Raw genomic sequence first — 23,210 nt, forward strand, 5'->3', positions numbered from 1 at the left:
TAACTTTGTGTGTTTCATGCACAAGGAGCTCCAGGTCCCTCTGTACTGCAGCACTTTGCAATTTTTCTCCATTTAAATTATAATTTACTTTTCTATTATTTTTGACAAAGTGGATAACCTCTCATTTTCCCACATTATACTCCATCTGCCAAATTTTTGCTCACTCAGCTAGCCTGTCTGTGGGCTAGATTTTCCCCAACCCTTTTTCTCGGTGCACTCAGCTGAGATGCGCCGGCTTTGTGCGCTCAAAACGGTGCAAAAAGACTTACCAAGTATCCTGGCCCCTCGGCCGAGTGTCCCGAGTCCTGGCGCAGCGTCCATGATGAAGTGGGAGACGGAGCTACAGCCCTGCGCTGAAAACACTGCCGGCAGCTGTCCGCATGCACAGTGGAGTCTGCGCGCATGCTCCTCACCCTCCCAGCGTGTCCTGCAAGCTGTCAGCAGGACCCGATGCTTGTCGCCCCTAATCCAGGCCAAATAGTCTCCCGCACCGGCCCGCAAGCAACTTGTTTCTGGCGATTTGAGCCCCTGAAAGGAATTGATCCCAAGTTTCTGAGGAACATGCAGTTTGCCACGAAGCGCAAGAAAGGAACGGGGAAGGTTGAAGGCAAAAAATAAAAAGGACAACCGTCTTGATGAGCTAACATCTACTGTCCTTGAGAATGGCAGCCTTGTGATATATTGTATTCCAAATTGTTTATTTTGAATAAAACCCAAGAGGTTGGAACTTTAAAAAAAAACTTGTTTCTGGCATAAAGTTAGGACTTCTATTTTTTATTTGTTACTGATTGATTGCTTATTACTTTTTGTGCTTTGTTTAGTGCTTTGTAAGTCTTGGTGCTTTAAATGTACTAACCTACGCCGATTTCTTAACTGCCCGTAAGGTTTTTCAGAGCTGGACACATACACTGACCTAAATCGATTTGGAGTAAGTTTTAGCTGGCCAAAGTGGCATAAATGGCCAAAACTGTGGCTGGGAACGTTCCCTTTTGAAAAAAAAACTCAACTCAAAAAAAAATCGTACCTAACAGAGTTACTCTGGAGTAAGTTGATTGGGGAAAGAGGTGTTTTTCTTTTAAACTTCCGTCAGAAAAACCAACTTACTCCAAAAGAACTGGAGCAAGTCATGGCCAAAATTGAGCCTATATCCCTTTAGAGATTTTGTGCTTCCTCCTCACAATTTTCTTTCCCACCCATCTTTTTATCAGCAGCAAACTTAGCTACATTACACTCGGTCCCTTCATCCAAGTCATTAATATAGATTGTAAATAATTGAGGACCCAGCACCCATCTCTGTGGCACCCCACTAGTCACTGTTTGCTAACCAGAAAATGACCCATTTATCCCGACTCTCTGTTTTCTGTTAGTTAACCAATCCTCTATGAATTCTAATATATTACCCCCAACCCTGTGAGCTTTTATCTTGTGCAGCAACCTCTTATGTAGCACTTTCGAATGCCTTCTGGAAATCCAAATACACCACATCCACTGGTTCCCCCTTATCCACCCTGCTCATTACATCCTCAAAGAACTCCAGCAAATTTGTTAAACATGATTTCTCTTTCATAAAACCACGCTGACTATGCATGATTGAATCATGCTTTTCCAAATGTCCCGCCACTGCTTCCTTAATAATGGACTCCAACATTTTCTCAACGACAGAAGTTAGGCTAGCTGGTCTATAGTTTCCTGCTTTTTAATCTGCCTCCTTTCTTATATAGGGGCGTTACATTTGCGGTTTTTGGTTCTGTGTTGAATTAGATAACGTTAATTAAGGTTAAGGTGGGGATATAACTGCTGATCTATGTGCTACCACCCAGGGTATTTTTTTTTTGGGGGTGGGGGGGGGAAATCAGCCAGATGTCTGATGATCCAATGCTGCTCACTGCAAAGTTGCTATGATCAGGTTACATATTTGCTATTACTTGCATGGACCTCTGCAAACTATCCACATCCAACATGAGGAAAGGTTTCAGCCAAACTAGCAGAGTTGAAAATGAGACTCGGTGCTAAACGCATGTGTATGTGAAACAGATTTACATGCATAAACTCGTACAATTATTATTGTCAAATCCACTCAAAGTATGTAACAAACTCAGGAGAAATGAGCCACATTATATGGCAAAGCTGCTTCCTTTGTAGGAAGGTCCAGAAATTATGCTTGTGCTGACCTGCTTCTTGCACAAGACAAAATCTAAAATAGCCCAACAAATGGTTAAGTGCCAACAGCTTCTGAAAACAGTAATTCACAGGAGTAAAAAAATTTCGACAGATCATAATTGGAAATAATTACTGACCATTTGGAATGCATGAGTAAGCCAAGGACATTCAGCATGGATTTGTTGATGGCAAATCATGTTTGACAAATCTCAGTTTATCTAAATAAGTGGCTGATTGGATAGAGACTGCAGTAGTTGTCCTGCATATAGATTTTCAGAAGGTATTTAATAAGATGTTTCAAAAGGCTCATTAGAAAAATTCAGGCATATGAATTAAGAGGAAAAATAGAAGAATAGCAATTCAGATGACAGGCAAGTTAGAGTAAATGGGTGTTCCCAAGATTGGAGAAGGAATGGATGCGGTGTATAGTATAGTATTAGGCAGTCCCTCGTGTCGAGGATGACTCGCTTCCACACCAAAAAGGGATGAGTTCACAGATGTTTCAGTGAGGGACCTGACATTCCAGGTCCCGAACTACATATTGAAAGGTGGAAGATGCCAGTTGGTGCATGGATTCTTTTAACGTGGGGTGGCTGTTGCACACCAGCCACCACACGGGCTTGACGAGCGCACGGTCTTGGTCCAGTGGCAAGATGACTGGCGACCAAGTTCTGTTGCACGGACCAAGTGCGCACACATACTCCTACTGTTCACAGATTGCAGTGTGGGCTGTCCTGTGCTGCCCCTGGGCCCTCGCCTCTTCTGGATCTCGACCACGACGCTCCTGGGCCACGATCTCTCACCGCACCTCCGCCACAGCTCCACCACGATCTCTCATACATAACTGGACTCTTCCTCACACAGGTTCCTTCCTTTTGCAGGCCAAGATGGCACACAACAAATGGAGCAGATGCGGTGTACCCCAGGGATCAGTGTTGGGTCCATCTTTGTTCTTGGTATTGTTTGGACTTAGGCATAGAGCATAAACTCAAAATCTGTTGATGTCACAAAAGAAGGGGGTTTGGCAAACATTAAGACAGCTTAGCTTAGCAGGATGGGCTAAAAGGTGGCAGATATAATTGAATGTAGGCAAGTGAGAAGCAGTATGCTTTTGGAGGAAAAAATAACGATTGTGTGTTCTACATTTAATGAAAAGATGTGAAGCGTGAAGATGATCAAAGAGACAGAGGGATTCAAATACAATATTTCCTGAAAAGCAAATGCAGATAGATAAGGCCTTAAAAAGAGGGCCAACAATACTTTATAAATAGTTTTATAAATAGGGGTATAGAAAAGAGTTTGATAAATAGGGGCATAGAAAAGAGTGAAGAAGTCATGATAAATTTGTACGAAATATTAGTTAGCCATAGTTTGAAGCAGAGGAAGGTACAGGGCTCAGAGACAGCAGGCAGTTTTGATTTGCTCTCGTAAAGAGTTGGCATAGACACCATGTGCGAAATGACTTCCTCCTGTCCTGTAGACTTCTATGGCTCTGTATCTGTGCCAACTCTCAAAAGAGCTATCCATTTTGCCCTTTTCCCATAACCTTTAAAAATTTTACCCACCCCATTTTAAAATATATTATGGGTCTGCTTCCACCAGTTTGTGGTAAGGCATTCCACGTCCTAACAACTTTCTGCATTGAAAAAAATTCTCCTCACCTCACCCTTCATTCTTTTGGTGATCTTAAATTTATATTCTCTAGTTACCGATTCACTAACCATCGTCAGCAGATCTCCTCAACTTCATCAGTCTTGATGAAAATGCCACACAGTTTCTACTCATAATTGAGGTCTCTATTCCCTGGTATCTAATGCATCCTTTCTAAAGTATGGGATGCAGTGGGCTCAAAATTTGCCCATCTGTTTTTTTGGCGCACCCACCAGAGATGCGGCAATTTTGTGGGCTGAAAACGTCGCCAAAAAGATGTCTCCGGATTCTGGCCGCTCGGTGGCCTCTCCCATGGCTTGGCACGGTGTGGTCTGTCGATTAGGGCGCGGAGCTAGGGCCCTGAGCGAAAAACAGTGCCGGCAGCTCTCTGTATGCGCACTGGAGCGTTCGCGCATGCGCAGTAGCTCCTACCGATGATGATGATGGGTGCTGCAGCGTGGGACCCGCTGCTATCACGGGCAGAGTGGCCTGCCGCACAGGCCGGCCCGCTGGCCTCCCCGAGCTAAGGCTACAGCAAACAGGTTGGTGCGGGGAGAGTTTTGATCGGGGGGAGGAGGAGAAGAGTTTTGATTGGTGGTGGGGGGGTTGGGAGGAGGAGAGTTTTGGTCCCGGGGGACAGGGGGGAAGATAACTGTGTAGCCAGTAATTTTAATGAGCTTACTCAAGACTTTCCTTAACCCTGTTGATGAAAATACTTTCCTACATAAGAATTACGAGCAGGAGGTACTTCTATTTTTTATTTGACTATTTTGAAAAAATGATCTAATTATGTTTTGTCTCTTTACTTTTTATTTTTGTAGCTGAAGCTTCCATGAATGCTTCTGTTGTATAGTAAATTAACTTTGGGAAGTTTGACATATGTCCTGTATTGCTGTTTGATCCTATTCACATTCTTTAGTCAAGTCATTAGTACCTTCCTGCGCTGATTTCTTAACTCTCCACAAGGGTTTTCTGTGCGGTCACATACTCTGTCCTAAGTTAGTTTGGAGTAACTATTAGCTGTCCAAAGTGAGCTAAAGGGGAAAAACAGGTGTAGGTGGCTGGTAACGCCCCCTTTTGAAAAAAACTAAACTAAACTAAAAAAATCCTAACTAACTCACTTACACTGGTGCAAATTGTGTGCAAAATGGGGATTTTTAAGATACTCCAGAAAAATCAACTTGCTCCAAAAAAACGGAGCAACTCCTGGGCAATTTTGAGCCCAACATTCTAAAGAGCCATCACCAATAATTTGTACAGGTTTAGCATTACCTCTGCTTTTGCACTCTACATCTCTATTTATAAAACATAGGATCCTATATGCTTTTTCACCTCCTCCCAACAGCTTTATCAACTCCCCCTGCCCCCCCCCCCAGCCACTTTTAAAGTTTCATACATCTGAACCCTCAAGTATTTCTCCTTTTCTACTCCTTTTACAATTTTACCATTTGTTGTACAAATCCTCTCTCTGTTCCACCTCCCAAAATGTATCGCCTCTCATTTCTCCACAGTAAATTTCATCTGTCTATGCAATCTACTTGCCTACTTATGTCCTCCTGAAGTCACTTATGACCTCTGCAAATTTTGATCGTGCCTCCTATGCCCAAGCAGATAGATAAGAGGAGAAAATGAGACAGAAAGAAAAGCAAGGATCCCATCACCCGCCCGGTGCACACCATGGTTTACATTCCTCCAGTTCAAAAGATGTCCATTAACCACTTTTCTATCCTTTAACCAATTTCCTGTTCATGCTGCCACACTCTCTTTAATACCACGTGACAATCAACATACACACATCCCTTGCATTTCATTTGCCAGTACAGTCTATTATTTCCTCAAAATAACTTAAATTTGTCAGACATGACTTGCCTTTTACAAATTCATGCTGGATAATCTTGATTCCACTTTTTTCAGGTTTTATTGATAGATCTCAAAGGACTTACAATCGCCAAGCTTCATAGTACATCAAGTGAGCAAACTAAAAGTTGACATTTGAAGAAACAATTTTAGAGTCAAGAGCTTCCTTTAATTTTAATGCACTCAATTTTAAAAACACTGCAATAAGCAACCATTTTCTAATCCAGTTCTAAAGTCTTGATCTGTCCTTGCTCGGCATTTACACATGCAAACCTTTGGCAGGAGCCATCGGACTGTGGTTAGGAATGTTGGCCAATTTTCCTTTCCTAATTCAAGGGTGCCACAGCCAACTGTAGTGCTACAACTTAGCCCAGAGCAGGGATTCAACCAGAGAGTGGAAACCTTTCTTGGTCTGTATAGCTCAACTACTCACTCAATAATACAAAAGCAAAATATTACGATGTTGGAAATCTGAAATCAAAACAGATAATGCTCGAAATACTCAGCAGGTCAGGCAGCATCTGTTAAAGAGAAAAATAGTTAATATATCAGGTCGATGACCCTTCGCCAGAACTGGACAGTGGTTTTCGTGTTTGATCAGGTATCTACCAAAACCCGCTTTCACAGCCACATCTCTTTCCTCAACAACTGTCTCCGGCTCTGTGGGATTCCAACTGAAATTCCATCCTTCATGTTTTGGATCCACCGAGGATTACAGATATCTCCCAGATATTCAGTGTTCCTCGAACCACTGCTCTTGTCGTGTCAAGATCCACGCTTAACGCCGTGTGCCATCACATGCATGCACTCTACCTTTTTCTTGAGCAGCACTGACAAAAAAGCCAGTTCTGACGAAGGGCCATCGACCTGAAATGTTAACTCTGTTTCTCTTTCCACAGATACTGCCTGGTCTGAGTATTTCCAGCATTTTCTGTTTTTATTACTCACTATATAAATTTGCTATGCCACCAAGGAGCAGGGCATTAATTCTGAGGGCCATGTCACTGACATGCCCGCAATGCTTAGAACAGATCCAGAAGGTATGCCCAAAATAGCTGATAGGACAATACATATGATAGAACTTCTCTAGAAAATGGAATTCCTCTTCAGTTCTTGCAATTGCGGAGTTAACACAGTGACAACACATCACTGCACTGCCAAGCCATCCCCTGTTAACTTGACTGATTCCTGCCTTGTTGCAAAGACTCTAGAGGGATACTGCATTCCAAACACACAACATACACCTAAAAGTGTGTATGGTTAGTATACTGACTGAGAAATGAGTTCATTTAAACTTCACTAAAAATCAGCTGAGAAGTCTCACCTACAGGGTGGGGACAGTTACCCAGAGAAGACACTGGGTACATACACAAATGCATGTATCGCAAAACATAAAACAAGTGAATTAGAAACACAAGTTCAGCCTAAAAAGCTGTAGTAGCCTTCACAGAGATGTGCTACGAGCTGGTGGGACTAACATTTTCCAGGCTAGGACCTTTCAAAAAGGACAGGGAAATTAAGAAAGGAGGGAATAGCAATATTAATAAATGACAAAATCACAGTTGAAAGAAGGGATTTTAGTTAGGGTGATCGGGCAATGCCAACAGTAGTGGTTGATTTAACAGTAAAGGATGCAAGATCCTGGTCGGAGTTGTCTACTGATCTTGATGTCATGGGATGGGGTGTGGGGGGCTGGGGGGAGAAGAGAACGTATAAAAGCGGAGCTCAGGGAAGCATGTAGTAAAAACAATGTGGTTATAATGGGAGATCATTTTTTTTTAATAGACTGGGAAAAGCAAAACAGCTTAAGTAGTAAAGGCAATGCATTTCTAGAATACATTCAGGACAGTTCTCTGAAACAATAAGTTTTAGAACCGACAAGGGAACAAATCATAGTAGATTTAGTGATGAGCAATTAAGCAAAATTAATTAACAATCTGATAGTAAGGGAGTATCTTAAAAATAGTAGCCATGACATGACTTAAATCTAATGTCAAATTCAGAGGGAGAAAGCGAAGTCACAAACCATGTTTTAAAATTTAAGTAAAGTAAACTTCAAAGGGATGAGAAATGATTAAACTGGGTTGAATGGTTAATGGTTAAATCTACAAACAATGAGAACTATTCAAAGTATTTTTTGGTATGATATAAAAGCAGTGCATACCAATAAACACCTTGTATTTATATATGCCTTTAATGTAATAAAACGTTGCAAGAAGCTTCACAGGAGTGTCAAAAAAGAAATTAGGACAGATGACCAAAAACTTGGTTAAAAAGGCAGGTTTTAAGGAGCATCTTCAAGGAGGAAAGAGGTAGAGATGAGAAAAGGTTGAGGAAGGAAATTCCAGAGCTTAGGGCCTTAGCAGCTGTAGGCACAGCCATCAATGGCTGAGTGATTATAATCAGGGATGCTCAAGAGGGCAGAATTAGAGGGGCGCAGATATCTCGAGGGGAGGGTTGGAGGAGTTTACAGAGATAACGAGGGGCGAGGCCATGGAGATTTTAAATCAAGGATAATATTAAAATTTGAGGCCTTGCTTAACCAGGAGACAATGTAGGTCAGTGAGCACGGGGGTGACGAGTGTACGGGACTTGGTGCAATTTAGGACATGGGCAGCTGAGTTTTGGATGAGCTCAAGTTTACATAGGGTAGAATGTAGGAGGCCAGCCAGGAGTGCGTTGGAATCGTCAAGTCTAGAGATAACAAAGACATGGATCAGGTTTACAGCAGCAGATGAACTGAGGTAGGGACAGAGACAGGCAATGTTACAGAGGCAGAAATCGGCAGTCTTCGTTATGCCGCGGATGTGTGGTCAGAAGCTAATTTCAGGGTCAAACATGACACCAAGGCTGCGAACAATGTGGTTCAGCCTCACACAGATGCTAGGGAGAGGGATAGAGTCAGTAGCTAGGGAATGGAGTTTGTGGCAGGGGCCGAAGACAATGGCTTAGGTCTTCCCAATAGTTAGTTGGAGTAAATTTTTCCTCATCTAGTACTCGATGTCCGAAAAGCAGTCTGACAATTTAGAGACTGTGGCAGGATTAAGAGAAGAGCTGAAGAGGTAGACCAGGGTGTCGCCAGCTTACATATGGAAACTGACACTGTTTTCAGATGATGTCGCAAAGGGGCAACATGTAGATGAGAAATAGGAGGGGGCAAGGATAGATCCTTGGGGGACACCAGAGGTAACAATGTGGGAGCAGGAATAAATAATGGGACTTGAGATAGACAAATCCCCAGGACCTGATTAATATCCTGGGGTGGAAACAAAGGGAATAGGTGAGCAAATTGCAGATGCATTAGTTGTAATTTTACAAAAGTTCTTTAGTTTCAGGAATTTGCCTTTGGATTGGTAAATTGCCAATGTCACTCCAGTATTTAAGGGGGAGATGGAGAAATCAAGTAACTACAGACCTGTCAGTTTAGCAATTGTGGACAAGTTACTGAAATCTCAGAGGCAGAGTGACTGAACACTTGGACAACAATGAGCTGATCAAAAGATTTTGCATGGATTTGTGAAGGGTAGGTCACATCTGACTAATTTAGTTGACTTTTTTTGAGGAGGTTACCAATATAGGGGAATGTCTATGGATGTTGTCTATGTGGATGGCCAGAAGGCATTTAATAAGGTTCTAAGATTATTAGCAAAATGAAAGTACACAAAATTGGAGGTAACCTTGTGATGTGGGTCGGTAATTGGTTGGGAGGTAGGAGACAGAGATAGGGACAAAGAGTTCAGTCTCATAATAGGAACAGGAGTAGGCCATTTGGCCCCTCAAGCCTGCTCCGCCATTCAATAAGATCATGGCTGATCTGATCTTGGCCTCAACTCCACTTTCCTGCCTGCTCCCCAGAACCCTCAACTCCCTTATCGTTCAAAAACAATTCCTCCAATTACCTATGGATCTTCCACTCATTAGTTGTGAACCATGAGGTAACAATAGAATATGCTGTTACGAGAGGCAAGGAGGCAATGGAGACTTTATGGGTAGAATTAATAGGAAAGGACTTAAGACTGTAGTGGGAGTTGTGTACAGAACCCTGTGAAGTGCTGGATTGTAAAACTGCAGAGATTAGACATGTAGCAATGGCAGAGTGATTTTAACTTTCATATAGATGGGGATAAGCAAATTAGCACATCAGAAAGGTAGTGCATTTCTTGTGTATTCGGGATCGTTTTCTGCAACGTCTCAGAACCAACAAGGAGGCATGCCATATTAGATTCAGCAATAAGTAATGAGCCAGATTTAGTTAACAGTCTAACAGTGTGTGAACATTTATCTAATATCGATCATAACATGATAGAATTCAAATTAGTGTTTGAAAGGGAGAAACGCAAAACATCTAAGATTCTAGATTTAGGCAAGGCAGACGTCAATGGGATGAGACAGAGACTGTCCACAGTAAACTGGGCAAATCTGTTAATAGGTAAAACGACAGATGATTAGTGGAGGTGTTAAAAAAATAATTTAATGTGATGCAGAACCAGTTTATACCCGAGGGGCAAGAGCTCCACTTGCCAAAAGAAACAGCCATGGGTGACGAAAGAGGTAAGAGACAACATAAAACTAAAAGAAAAAGCATACAAAAATGCAAAGAAGCACAGATCCTAGTAAATGGGAAAGATACAAAGAACAGCAAAGGGTCACCAAATAGATAGCAAAAGCTACAAAAAGAGTGTATGAAAAGAATCTTGCAAGAGATGTCAAAATCAACAACAAAAAATACGGGGGGGGGGGGGGGGGGGGAAAAGAGGGTAGTCAGGAGCAATGTTGGCTCCTTGAAAACTGGCAATGGTAATATGGTCAATGATAATAAGGAGCTCGCAGAGATGTTAAATAATTACTTTGGGCCCAAGTTTCCACATGATTTGCACCTGATTTTTAGGAGCAACTGGTGGAAAACGGACTATCTTAGAAATCGCAATTCTCCACATTTTTTTTTCTGCAGTTCTAGTCAGGTAGAACAGTTCTACTTTGGAACATAATTTTTTCTTCAAAAGGGGGCGTGTCCGGCCACTGACGCCTGATTTGAAAGTTTCCACAGTGAAAACGTACTCCAAACTAAATTAGAATGGAGCAATTGAAGATTTTTGTAGAACTGAAAAAACCTGTTCTACACATTAAAAAATCAGGCGCAGGTTACAAATTAGGTGTCCAGAATGAGGTGGGGGGGGGGGGGAGAGAAGGGAACTCATTAAATTCTACAATAAATCATTATTTATACTTCTACAAATATTAAACAAATAAATCCAACCTGAATAAACATTTATAAGCAAAGAAAAGATTAAATAAACCATCTTCCTACCTGTGTGAAAGTGCTTCAGCCAGGGAGAATGCTGCAGTCAGCCTGAGGCGCCCGTTCTTCCCGCGGGGGCGGGGGCGGGGGGGGGGGGGGGGAGGGGAGGGGAGAGGAGGCGCCCGTTCTTCCCGCGGGGGGCGGGGGTAGGAGGCGCCCGTTCTTCCCGCGGGGGGCGGGGGGGGGGGAAGGAGAGACGGGACGACAATGAGAAGGCTGCAAGTGCTGATGGCAATGTGCTTTTATTTAAAAAATGTTCAAAAATTAAACAGCTACAAAGAACTACAAAAATAGCCACGTGCCAATGTTTTTTTCACACTGAGCATGCGCGAACGGTCCAACGCGCAGGCACAGCGTTGCCAGCAGGAAAAAAACTAATTTAAATAATACCCGCCCCCTCCCACTCACAAAATCGCCGCGAGTGTACGCTCCGCCCCCCTGGGCGCCACGCCAGGCAGACAAGGAGCTGCAGAACGCTCCAGAATCGCGAGGTTTTTTTTTTAGGCGCCGTTTTAGGCGCAAAAAACGGGCGCCCAGCTCGGAGGGGCGCCCGTTTTTTTATCGTGTGGAAACTTGGGCCCCAAGTGTCAGTGTTTACAGTAGAGGAAAAGGATAATATTCCATGGAAACTAATACTTAATCAGGGATAGGGACTCAACAAAATTAACGCAACTAAAATAGCAGTAAAATAAAATAATGGCACTAAAGAATGACAGGTCCCCAGGACCAGATGATTTCCATCCTAAAGTTTTGAAGGAAGTAGGTGAGCACACTGCAGATGCCATAACTATAATCTTCCAAAATTCCCTCGATTGAGGAGTCATTCCTTTAGATTGGAAAATTGCGCATGTCACGCCACTATTCAAAAATGGTGAGGGAGGAAAACCAGGGAATTATGGAACAGTTAGCCTAACATCTGTTGTCAGGAAATTACTGGAGTCTATAAATTGATCAACTTGAAAATTTTCAACTAAGAAAAGCCAGCATGGATTTGTAAAATGCAGTTCGTGCCTGACGAACCTGATTGAATTTTTTTGGAGAGGTTATTGAAGTAGTGGACAGGATAATGTCTATGGATGTTATTTATATGGACTTCCAGAAGGCATCTGAAAAAGTGCTACATAAGAGACTGTTAACTAAGATAGAAGCTGAAGCATTTGAAGGCAATTATTGATCTGGCTTGGAAATTGGTTGAAAAGCAGGAGACAGAGAGTAGGGATAATGGGTAGGTACTCTAATTGGCAGGATGTGATTAGTGGTGTCCCGTAGGGATTTGTGTTGGGGCCTCAACTATTCACCGTATTTATTAACGAACTTAGATCATGGGGATTGAAAGCCACGTATCCAGATGTGCCGCTGAAATAAAGATAGGTGGCACTGTAGATGAAACTATAGTAAGTGGACTTCAATGTGAGGTCATCCACTTTGGACCTAAAAAGGATAGAACAGGGTACTTTGTAACTGGCAAAAAGCTAAAAGCAGTGGAGGGTCCAAAGAGACTTAGGGGTTCAGGTACATAGATTGTTAAATTGTCATGAACAGGTACAGAAAATAATTTAAAAGGCTAATGAAATGCTGGCCTTTATATCTGGAATACAAGAGGATAGAAGTTATGCTTGCAGCTATACAAAGCCCTGGTTACCCCACACCTGGAGTACTATGAGCAGCTGTGGTCACCACACCTCAGGAAGGATATATTGGCCTTGGATGGAGTGCAGTGTCAGTTCACCAGAATGATACCCGGACTTCAAGAGTCAAATTACAAGGAGAGATTACACAAATTAGGGTTAGTCCCTACAATGTAGTCCCTAGAATTTAGATGGTGATGTGATCAGATCAAAGTTTTCAAGATAGTATGGAGAACATATAAGGTAGAGCGAGAGAGAAACTATTCAGTTGGTTGGAGAATCTAGGACTAGTCTAAAAATTAGAGCCAGACCTTCCAGGAGTGAAATTAGGAAACACTTCTACATGCAAAGGGCTAGAATTTTGTTTTTCAGCGAAAATGGTAGTTTTACGCCAAAATTACAGTTTTCGCTTTGCTGACGTTTTTAGGCCCGCTTTTCTGCCTTTAATTTGCGCATCAGTAAAAATCAGCGTTGCATGAGGTTTCACGGCACAAAAGTCCGGGTCCGATAGCAGTGCGCGAGAGGTCTTTGGGGTGGGGTGGGGCGGGGAAACAAAAAAATTCCACAAAATAAAAATTCACAAAACATTCCCAAAACCCGTACCTACTAAATCGCTGGGGGGGGGGGGGGAAAATCAAAAAATAAAAACTTTAATTTACTTTTTTTCTTGCAGGTCTTCATACTTATCGATGCTGGCAGGGCTGCACCACAGGTTTTACCCTATCGGTGTTCTGGGCGCAGAATACGGGTCCTGAGAGAGCCAAATATCGATCGCAAATGCCATTTCTGGTGTTGCATATCGGTGCTCCTCTCCCTGGCGGTACGTGGAAGCGCTGCTGCAAAACGGTACCCAGAAGATCCCACCAACCGGGTTTTCGCTGCGGAGGGTCAAATCGTGGCAAAATCCCGGTCACAAAGCCGTCGAAATTCTAGCCCAAAGAGTGGTACAAGTTTGGAACTCTCTTCCCCAAACAACAGCAATTTATGCAAGATCAATTGTTAATTTTAAATCTGAGATTGATTGATTGTTGTCAACCAATGATTTTAAGGGATACCTGTTCCTTTGTTCCTACAATGTTGATGATCTAATGCTTTGGGCTAGCACAATTAACTCTTGGTATAGCATTGGTTCAGCTAAACTAAATCTGGTTCGAACAGCCAAAAGGCATGATCTCCCTGTTCTTTAATGCAGCCAATCACACCACGTCTGTTTTTCTTGTCTTTGTTTTATAACTTTGCCCTCAAAATCCAGGCTCTTCAGGTGCATTTGGAAGAGCCCAGGTGAAATGTGGCAGTGATGTCATATTTTGGCAACAAACACTTTATGCATCAGTCATGCCCGGATCATGCATAAGATGCTGCATTTTAGCTCAATTTAAAACCTCAGCAAAATTGCTGTTGCTGTACTATTCTGAGGAGGTTTTGAATTGATTAGTATTAGCAGTCGTACCAGGTCAACAACCCACCAAGGGTACATTCTTTGCACAGAGTATGAAAACCAATTTGCACCTCAACCCCCTTCATTTGGGTTTGTGGCACTTTGAGGTGACAGCTAAGACAGTTTAGAGTTTATCAACGATAAGTGCCTTATGACCTCGAGTGCATGTTTTGATAAGCTGACAATTAGTGTTGATATCTTAATTCCAAGAAAAAGAACTGGGCACTTGGAAACAGAAGATCACGTGTAAACATTAATCTGATCGAGAGGAGAAATCATGTGTTTTTTTTCTCAATGAGAAGTACAACACAAGGAGAGATCACAACCATTTGCTCTTTCGTGCAAGAATTAAAACAGTGCTTAAGAAATGCAACTGCCAATCGTCACCAACCACATGCTTTCAGTCCACAACATAGGTGGTATATTTGGTTTATGGTTTTATCTGGACAAGCTTACCTTTAGCTGCTGAAATCCTCCCCATGGTAACAATTCCGGTCTTCAATGTCCCACACCACAACAGAAGCTGGAACCGCATCAACTTCCTTTTTTGAAAGGATGATTTCCTGCAAAGAATTACAAAACGTAGATAATATAGATGACAGAGGGTGTAATAAGTTGCCTGTGAAGAAAACATGTGTAAACATGGAGTTTATCACGGGAGCAGAATTGGGGTGGCTAGCGATAAACAACTGCAAAGTGCGCCCGTCTCATATCTGCACTCTTCTGATGTAGTGTGCTTCGAGGATTGATAGTTTTCCTTGAATTGAGGGAACTTTTGGACAGGTAACATTGCAGTCGACATCTTGGGGGAGCAAGTTATCTGTGTTGCTCTTCCAAATTAACCTTTCTAGTGAAGCTAGACTTCCGATAATGTGGGCAGACCATTCCCTCTCTCATGCAGACTGGTCGTGACACTTTAGCTAGTGAAAGCATGTAGTTAAGCCATAACATAATGAGAGAGAATATAGCTGCTTCTATCTGTGAAGACATCATGACCACCACCCACGTATACTATTATCAACCAGCAGCAGTCAAAGAAATGATAGTTGAACCTTCATCTGGCCAGTGGCTGCATGATGCACAATTGAAGTGAGTTGGCAGATAAAGATTACAACTATTGTTGAGGGTGTTTCACTCTGGTGAGAAAGTTTTCATACAAATCAGTTAATCTTTTCAAAAAGTCACCCAGTCTTCGTTTCACTAACTCAAGGGACATGTGGGGCCAGCAGTACATTCTTCCCCTAACATTTGTTAAATTTCAAAAACAGCGCAATTAATCCAGGTCTTTATTTTGTATGCTAATCTGCTTTAAGTAGTGGGGAATAAAAATCTAAAATGCAAAGTGATTTGCTTTAAGAAATCGTCAAAGAAGAATTAATATTTTGTAACTAACGGCCCTTAAAATTGAGAGCACCAACCAACTGCAAGTCACTAATTCAAGAGTAAAAACTGCATTTATTCCAGATGTGCAATCTTCTGTGTCAAAGCATTGTATGCGAACATCTAGTTACTGCATAGTGAACTCAAGAGACGGGCAATACAATCTAAATATGTATAACAGGATGTAAATCAGGGTCCACAATGCACTTGTGATCAAATCGTTTGTTCATCAAAAAAAAAATCATAGGCAGTCCCTTGAAATCGAGAAAGACGTGCTTCCAATCAAAGTGAGTTCTCAGGTGATTGAACAGACCATTATGGGAATTACAGTCTCTGTGACAGACAGTGGTTGAAGGAAAGTCTAGATGTGTAGTCTGGTTTTCCACACACACCTTCCGCTGTCTGCATTTGGTTTCTGCATACTCTCGGCGATGACATGCGAGGTGCTCAGCGCCCTCCCGGATGCTCTTCCTCCACTTAGGGCGATCTTAGGCCAGGGATTCCCAGGTGCCCGTGGGGATATTGCACTATATCAAGAAGGCTTTGAGGGAATCCTTGAAAAGTTTCCTCTGCCCACCTGTGGCTCACTTGCCGTGCAGGAGTTCAGAGTAGAGCGCTTGCTTTGGGAGTCCCGTGTCAGGCATGCAGACGATGTGGCTCGCCCAACAAGAGCTGGTTGAGTGTGGTCAGTGCTTCGATGCTGGGGCTGTTGGCCTGAGCAAGAATACGGACGGTGCGTCTATCCTCCCAGTGGATTTGCAGGATCTTGCGGAGGCTGCGTTGGTGGTACTTCTCCAGCACTTTGAGGTGTCTACTGTATATAGTCCACGTCTCTGAGCCATATAGGAGGGTAGGTATCACTACTGCCCTGTAGACCATAAGCTTGGTGCCAGATTTGAGGTCTTCAAACACACTCTTCCTCAGGCGACCGAAGGCTGCGCTGGCACACCGGAGGTGGTGTTGGACCTCGTTATCGATGTCCGCCCTTGCTGATAGCAGGCGCCCGAGATATGGAAAATGGCCCACGTTGTCCAAAGCCACACCATGGATTTTGATGACCGGGGGGGGCAGTGCTGTGAGGCGGTGTGTCAGGTTGGTGGAGGACCTTTGTCTTAGGGATGTTTAGTGTAACGCCCATGCTTTCATACACCTCGGTGAAGATGTTGACTACGGTTTGGAGTTCGGCCTCTGAACGTGCGCAGACACAAGCGTCGTCCACGTACTGTAATTCGATGACAAGAGGATGGGACAACCTTGGATCGTGCCTGGAGGCGACGACGGTTGAACAGGTTCCCATTGGTTCTATAGTTTAGTTCCACTCCAGCGGGGAGCTTGTTGAGAGAGATGGAGCATTGCAACGAGGAAGATCGAGAGGAGCATTGGCGCGATGACGCAGCCCTGATTGACCCCGATTGGGTCTGTGGTGGATCCGTTGGTCAAGATTCCGTAATCGTGACCATCTTCAAAAAAGGGGGACAAGTCCAACTGTGCAACTACAGAGGAATCCCCCTGCTATCGGCCACTGGGAAAGTCATCGCTAGAATTCTCCTCAACCGTCTTCTCCGCGGCTGAAGAGCTCCTCCCAGAGTCACAATGCGGATTCCGTCCACTAAGGGGTACAATGGACATGATCTTCACCACGAGACAACTACAAGAGAAATGCAGGGAACAGCACCAACCCTTGCACATGGTCTTCTTTGACCTCAGGAAGGCCTTTGACACTGTGAGGGACGATGGAATGTCCTCCTCCATTTCGGCTGCCCCCAAAAGTTTGTCACCATCCTCCGCTTGCTCCACGACGATATCAAATACATGATACTCAAGTCAATCAATACCCAAACAGCATTTCATTTTAAAAACTGAGGAAAATCCTTGAAACGGAAAAAGAATGCTTGAAAAAAGCCTAAATTTAAAGAACAAACAATGCTAAAGACTGATTTATCGCCAAGTACCTTTATGATTGTATAACTGCATAGCAATATCAGTATCATAGGGCCCAAGTTTCCACAAGAAAAAAAACAGGTGCCCCTCCGAACTGGGCGCCCGTTTTTCGCGCCTAAAACGGCACCTAAAAAAATCCTCGGTATTCTCCACCGACTTACAGGTCATGTGGCACTCGGCGCAGCCGGCACGAGCTGTGGGGGGGGCGGAGCCAGGTCCCTGCGCTGAAAACAGTGCCGGGACCTCTGCACATGCGCGCTACAGTCAGCACGCAAGTGCAGTAGCTCCAGGCGCCGAACTGTGTGGGAGGGGCCCGAAGCACGCAGCCCCTAGCCCTGGCCCAATGGCCTCACTGGGGCTGCGTGAATGAGGCTCCTCCCACGGCCAGCTCCTGCTCCCCGCCCGACCAGACCCGACACTCGCGCTCCCCCCCTCCCCCGCCGACCAGACCCGACACGACACCCGCTCACCCAGAGACCCGCTCTCCCCCCCCGCCCCGACCCGAGGCCCGCTCCCCCCCACCCCCCCCGGCTCCCCGCCCCGACCCGAGGCCCGCTCCCCCCCCCCCCCGCCCCGATCCGATCCGACCCGACACCCGCTCCCCCCCCCGACCCGACACCCGCTCCCCCCCCCCCCGACCCGACACCCGCTTCCCCACCCCCCGCTCCTGTTCCCCAACCCCCCCCCCCCTCTCTCCCTCCCTCTCTTGCTCAGCGGCACGAATAGCTGCAGAACTCTCCCTGGCTGAAGCACTTTCACACAGGTAGGAAGATGGTTTATTTAATCTTTTCTTGGCTTATAAATGTTTATTCAGGTTGGATTTATTTGTATAATATTTGTATAAGTATAAATAAGGATTTATTGCCGAATTTAATGAGTTCCCTTCCCCCCCACCTCATTCTGGGCGCCTAATTTGTAACCTGCGCCTGATTTTTTAATGTGTAGAACAGGTTTTTTCAGTTCTACAAAAATCTTCACTGGCGCCATTCTACTTTAGTTTGGAGTACATTTTCACTGTGGAAACTTTCAAATCAGGCGTCAGTGGCCGGACACGCCCCCTTTTGAAGAAAAAATTCTGTTCTAAACTAGAACTGTTCTACCTAACTAGAACTGCAGAAAAAAAAATGTGGAGAATTGCGATTTCTAAAATAGTCCGTTCTCCACCAGTTGCTCCTAAAAATCAGGCGAGAATCATGTGGAAACTTGGGCCCATAGAGTTACTATTCAGAAAAAACAATGTGCAAATTTGCTTTAAAATGTCTGGTGTGCCGTCAACTTAAAGACACTCCTCTCTCCCTGATATTCCCCCCCACCAGATTACAGCAGAAGTCTAACCTCAGTGGTGGGAATATTGTTAAAAAAAATTGTGAGTGACAGGATAAATCTACATTTAGAAAGTCACGGATTAATCAAGGACAGTCACCATGGCTTTGTGAAGGGAAGGTCATGTCTGACTGACTTGTTTGAATTTGAGAGATAACACTGAGGGTCAGTGATAGCAGTGCGCTTGATGTAGTGTATATGGATTTTAGCAAGGCTTTTGATAAGGTCCCACATGGCAGACTGGTCAGGAAAGTAAAAGCCCATGGGATCCAAGGCAAAGTGGCAAGTTGGATCCAAAATTGGCTCAAAGGCAGGAAGCAAAGGGTAATGGCTGAATGGTGTTTTTGTGACTGGAAGGCTGTTTCCAGTGGGGTTCCGCAGGGCTCAGTACTCATTTCGTTACTTTTTGTGTTATACATCAATGAATTAGACTTGAATTTCAGGGGTATGATTAAGAAGTTTGCAGATGATACTAAAATCGGCTATGTGGTTGATAATAAAGAAGAAAGCTGTAGACTGGAGGAAGATATCAAGTAATGGTCAGGTTGGCAAATCAGTGACAAATGGAATACAATCCAGAAGTATTTGGGGAGGGCTAACAAGGCAAGGGAATATGTATTAAATGGTAGGACACTTAAGTGTAGAGGAACAAAGGGACCTTGGATAGATCCCTGAAGGTAGCAGGCCAGGTAGATAAGGTAGTTGAGAAGGCATACGGAATACTTGCCTTTATTAGCCAAGGTATAGAATATAAGAGCAAGGAGGTTATGCTTGAACTGTATAAAACACGAGTTAGGCCACAGTTAAAGTACTGCATGCAGTTATGGTCACCACATTACAGGAAAGATGTGATTGCACTAGAGGGTACAGAGGAGATTTACAAGGATATTGCCTGGTCTGGAGAATATTAACTATGAGGAAAGATTGTATAGGCTGTGTTTGTTGTCTTTGGAACAGAGGAGGCCGAGGGAAGATCTTAGAGGTGTGTAAAATTATAAAGGGCCTAGATAGAGTGGATAGGACATACCTACTTCCCTTCGCAGAGGAGGCAACAACGAGGGGGCATAGATTTAAAGTAATTGGTAGAAGTGCAGTGGTGCAAGAGGGAGGGATTCAAATTCCTGGGACATTGGAACCAGTTCTGGGGGAAGTGGGACCTGTACAAAAGGGACGGTCTGCACTTGGGCAGAACTGGAACTGATGTCCTCGGGGTAACATTTGCTAATGCAGTTCGCGAGTGTTTAAACTAATATGGCAGGGGGGTGGGAACCTACGCAGCGAGATAGGGCGAAGTAATATGGAGTCAGAAACAGATGGTAGAAAGGTAAAAAGCAATAGTGGAAGGCCAAGTAAACAAAGGCAAGAAACAAAAAGGGCCACACTACATCATAATACTAAAAGGGCAAAGGGTGTTAAAAAAACAAGCCTGAAGGCGTGGTGTCTTAATGCAAGGAGTGTCCGCAATAAGGTGGATGAATTAACTGTGCAAATAGATGTTAACATATGATGTGATTGGGATTACAGAAACATGGCTCCAGGATGATCAGGGCTGGGAATTCAACATCCATGGGAATTCAACATCCATGGGTATTCAACATTCAGGATGGATAGAATAAAAGGAAAAGGAGGTGGGGTAGCATTGCTGGTTAAAGAGGAGATTAATGCAATAGTTCGGAAGGACATTAGCTTGGATGATGTGGAATCTATATGGGTAGAGCTGCAGAACACCAAAGGGCAAAAAATGTTAGTGGGAGTTGTGTACAGACTTCCAAACAGTAGTAGTGATGTTGGAGAGGGCATCAAACAGGAAATTAGGGGTGCAGCAGTTATCATGGGTGACTTTAATATGCATATAGATTGGGCTAACCAAACTGGAAGCAATACGGTGGAGGAGGTTTTCCTGGAGTGCATAAGGGATGGTTTTCTAGACCAATATGTCGAGGAACCAACTAGGGGGGAGGCCATCTTAGACTGGGTGTTGTGTAATGAGAGAGGATTAATTAGCAATCTCGTTGTGCGAGGCCCCTTGGGGAAGAGTGACCATAATATGGTGGAATTCTACATGAGGATGGAGAATGAAACAGCTAATTCAGAGACCATGGTCCAGAACTTAAAGCAGGGTAACTTTGAAGGTATGAGGCATGAATTGGCTAGGATAGATTGGCGAATGATACTTAAGGGATTGACTGTGGATGGGCAATGGCAGACATTTAGAGACCGCATGGATGAACTACAACAATTGTACATCCCTGTCTGGCGTAAAAATAAAAAAGGGAAGGTGGCTCAACTGTGGCTATCAAGGGAAATCAGGGATAGTATTAAAGCCAAGGAAGTGGCATACAAATTGGCCAGAAATATCACCGAACCCGGGGACTGGGAGAAATTTAGAACTCAGCAGAGGAGGACAAAGGGTTTGATTAGGGCAGGGAAAAGAGAGTACTAGAGAAAGCTTGCAGGGAACATTAAGACGGACTGCAAAAGTTTCTATGGATATGCAAAGAGAAAAAGGTTAGTAAAGACAAACGTAGGTCCCCTGCAGTCAGAATCAGGGGAAGTCATAACGGGGAACAAAGAAATGGCAGACCAATTGAACAAGTACTTTGGTTCGGTATTCACTAAGGAGGACACAAACAACCTTCCGGATATAAAAGGGGTCGGAGGGTCTAGTAAGGAGGAGGAACTGAGGGAAATCCTTATTAGTCGGGAAATTGTGTTGGGGAAATTGATGGGATTGAAGGCCGATAAATCCCCAGGGCCTGATGGACTGCATCCCAGAGTACTTAAGGAGGTGGCCTTGGAAATAGCGGATGCATTGACAGTCATTTTCCAACATTCCATAGACTCGGGATCAGTTCCTATGGAATAGAGGGTAGCCAATGTAACCTCACTTTTTAAAAAAGGAGGGAGACAGAAAACAGGGAATTATAGACCGGTCAGCCTGACATCGGTAGTGGATAAAATGATGAAATCAATTATTAAGGATGTCATAGCAGCACATTTGGAAAGAGGTGACATGATAGGTCCAAGTCAGTCATAGCAGCACATTTGGAAAGAGGTGACATGATAGGTCCAAGTCAGCATGGATTTGTGAAAGGGAAATCATGCTGGACAAATCTTCTGGAATTTTTTGAGGATGTTTCCAGTAGAGTGGACAAGGGAGAACCAGTTGATGTGGTGTATTTGGACTTTCAGAAGGCTTTCGACAAGGTCCCACACAAGAGATTAATGTGCAAAGTTAAAGCACATGGGATTGGGGTAGTGTGCTGACGTGGATTGAAAACTGGTTGGCAGACAGGAAGCAAAGAGTAGGAGTACATGAGTACTTTTCAGAAATGCAGGCAGTGACTAGTGTGGTACCGCAAGGTTCTGTGCTGGGGCCCCAGCTGTTTACATTGTACATTAATGATTTAGACGAGGGGATTAAATGTAGTATCTCCAAATTTGCGGATGACACTAAGTTGGGTGGCAGTGTGAGCTGTGAGGAGGATGCTATGAGGCTGCAGAGTGACTTGTATAGGTTCAGTGAGTGGGCAAATGCATGGCTGATGAAGTATAATGTGGATAAATGTGAGGTTATCCACTTTGGTGGTAAAAACAGAGAGACAGAAAATTATCTGAATGGTGACAGATTAGGAAAAGGGGAGGTGCAACGAGACCTGGGTGTCATGGTACATCAGTCATTGAAGGTTGGCATGCAAGTACAGCAGGCGGTTAAGAAAGCAAATGGCATGTTGGTCTTCATAGCGAGGGGATTGGAGTACAGGGGCAGGGAGGTGTTGCTACAGTTGTACAGGGCCTTGGTGAGGCCACACCTGAAGTAGTGTACACAGTTTTGGTCTCCTAACCTGAGGAAGGACATTCTTGCTATTGAGGGAGTGCAGCGAAGGTTCACCAGACTATTCCCGGGATGGCGGGACTGACATATCAAGAAAGACTGGATCAACTGGGCTTGTATTCACTGGAGTTCAGAAGAATGAGAGGGGATCTCATAGAAACATTTAAAATTCTGATGGGTTTGGACAGGTTAGATGCAGGAAGAATGTTCCCAATGTTGGGGAAGTCCAGAACCAGGGGTCACAGTCTAAGGATAAGGGGTAAGCCATTTAGGACCGAGATGAGGAGAAACTTCTTCACCCAAAGAGTGGTGAACCTGTGGAATTCTCTACCACAGAAAGTTGTTGAGGCCAATTCACTAAATATATTCAAAAAGGAGTTAGATGTAGTCCTTACTACTAGGGGGATCAAGGGTTATGGCGAGAAAGCAGGAATGGGGTACTGAAGTTGCATGTTCAGCCATGAACTCATTGAATGGCAGTGCAGGCTCAAAGGGCCGAATGGCCTACTCCTGCACCTATTTTCAATGGGCCCAAGTTTCCACATGATTTACGCCTGATTTTTAGGAGCAACTGGTGGAAGACGGACTATCTTAGAAATCGCAATTCTCCACATTTTTTTTTTCTGCAGTTCTAGTCAGGTAGAACAGTTCCACTTTGGAACAGAATTTTTTCTTCAGAAGGGGGCGTGTCCGGCCACT

At 44.0% G+C, this 23,210-nt stretch overlaps 1 protein-coding gene across 2 annotated transcripts in view; it reads right to left on the bottom strand.

Annotated features, from left to right (window-relative positions):
• Window positions 1–23,210, bottom strand: part of LOC139276248 (polycomb protein SCMH1-like) — a 217,533-nt gene that overhangs the window by 153,600 nt on the left and 40,723 nt on the right. For both annotated transcript variants that reach the window (XM_070893958.1, XM_070893957.1), the window contains exon 2: window positions 14,489–14,595. In XM_070893958.1, coding sequence (XP_070750059.1) covers window positions 14,489–14,567 — 79 coding nt within the window. In that variant the 5' untranslated portion in view covers window positions 14,568–14,595. The remainder of the gene's footprint in view (window positions 1–14,488; window positions 14,596–23,210) is intronic.

Source organism: Pristiophorus japonicus, chromosome 11 (assembly GCF_044704955.1).
Source record: "Pristiophorus japonicus isolate sPriJap1 chromosome 11, sPriJap1.hap1, whole genome shotgun sequence".
In the NCBI taxonomy this organism is placed as follows: Eukaryota; Metazoa; Chordata; class Chondrichthyes; family Pristiophoridae; genus Pristiophorus; species Pristiophorus japonicus.